This window comes from Myotis davidii, unplaced genomic scaffold (genome assembly GCF_000327345.1).
Source record: "Myotis davidii unplaced genomic scaffold, ASM32734v1 scaffold370, whole genome shotgun sequence".
NCBI classification, from domain to species: domain Eukaryota; kingdom Metazoa; phylum Chordata; class Mammalia; order Chiroptera; family Vespertilionidae; genus Myotis; species Myotis davidii.
In genome coordinates this window covers 3,397,986-3,399,124 of record NW_006288615.1, presented here as the reverse complement: position 1 = coordinate 3,399,124, position 1,139 = coordinate 3,397,986, and the positions used below count along the sequence as shown (strand labels likewise).

Sequence of the window (1,139 nt, the reverse complement as noted above, 5' to 3'; positions counted from 1 at the left end):
TCTAGGCTTTGTCTGCGTCCTCGCAGCTCTCTCTCCGGCTGCGGCTGCGACTCCGGGCTCTGCTCTCTGGCTCCGCGGACTGTGCGGCGCGGTGCGGTGGGCTCAGCGTCCAGATCTCGGGGCGCGCGGAGCCGGCTCCCTCCACGCTAGGGGTGAAACTTCGCCCAAGTTTGGGTTCCAAGGAGAACCTGTTGAAGCCGGGAGTAGCCCAGGCAGGACGGGGAGCTGGAGACTATACTGGGTCCAGGTTCGGGCCGTCGGGGGTTCCGACTCTTTCTGCGCCAACGGCAGGCGACGCTAGAGAAAGGGGCATTCTAGCTATTGAAGGAGACGGGGCTGGGGGTCGCCCTGTTGACATCGCGAGGGCCGTTTGTTTTTTCAACCTCTTTCTCGAACGTCTAATTTAGGGGAGCTGAAGGCGGCTTCAGTGTCCGCATAGACGCTCTCCGGACCGCACCTCCTTTCTCCAGTTTCCGCTTTCCCCCTCCCTCACCGGCCTTGGCCATAGCAGGTCTTGGACAAGAAAGGCTAAGGCAAGAGAAAGAGTCTTTCATTGAAGGCCTACTACGTGCGAGGCCCCGTGCCTGGTGCTCCCAGCTTTCCACCTGGGGCCTCCTAAAGTTGCGGCGGGCATAGGTGTTCAGGGATAGAGGAGACAGGTCAAAGGATGCATCGGTGGGAAGTGGTGGCCACTCTGGCCTTCCCCTTCCCTCATTCTGCTTTTGGCGCAGGGAGGCCAGGCGCCAGGGCTGCTTGCTGTTGGGGAGGCGGATGCCCTCCAGCTTCGGGACCCAGGCCTGCACCCCCTCCGTCGGGCCCCAGTGCCTCTCTAAGCCTGCATCTACCCTTCCTGTAGCTGCGGCCTGGGGGGCCATGCGGAGGCCAGACAGAAGGCCGGCGGCCGGGTGCATCCTGTAGCGGAGATCGCCAAGGGCTGTAGGGTGGCGCCGGCAGCGCCATGGAGGCCCCATTTTCAATGACTGCGCACTACGACGAGTTCCAGGAGGTCAAGTATGTGAGCCGGTGCGGCACGGGGGGTGCGCGCAGGACCTCGCTGCCCCCTGGCTTCCCGCTGGGCGCTGGGCGCAGCGCCACCGGGACCCGGGCTGGGCTGCCACGCTGGAACCGGCGCGAGGTGT

The 1,139-nt window shown here is 64.5% G+C and overlaps 1 protein-coding gene across 1 annotated transcript in view; it reads left to right on the top strand.

The window, feature by feature from the left end:
- Positions 1-63: 63 nt before the first annotated feature.
- Positions 64-1,139, top strand: part of ECEL1 (endothelin converting enzyme-like 1) — an 8,368-nt gene continuing 7,292 nt past the window's right edge. Inside the window, exon 1 of the mRNA XM_006760660.2 lies at positions 64-1,135. Coding sequence (XP_006760723.1) covers positions 959-1,135 — 177 coding nt within the window. The 5' untranslated portion in view covers positions 64-958. The remainder of the gene's footprint in view (positions 1,136-1,139) is intronic.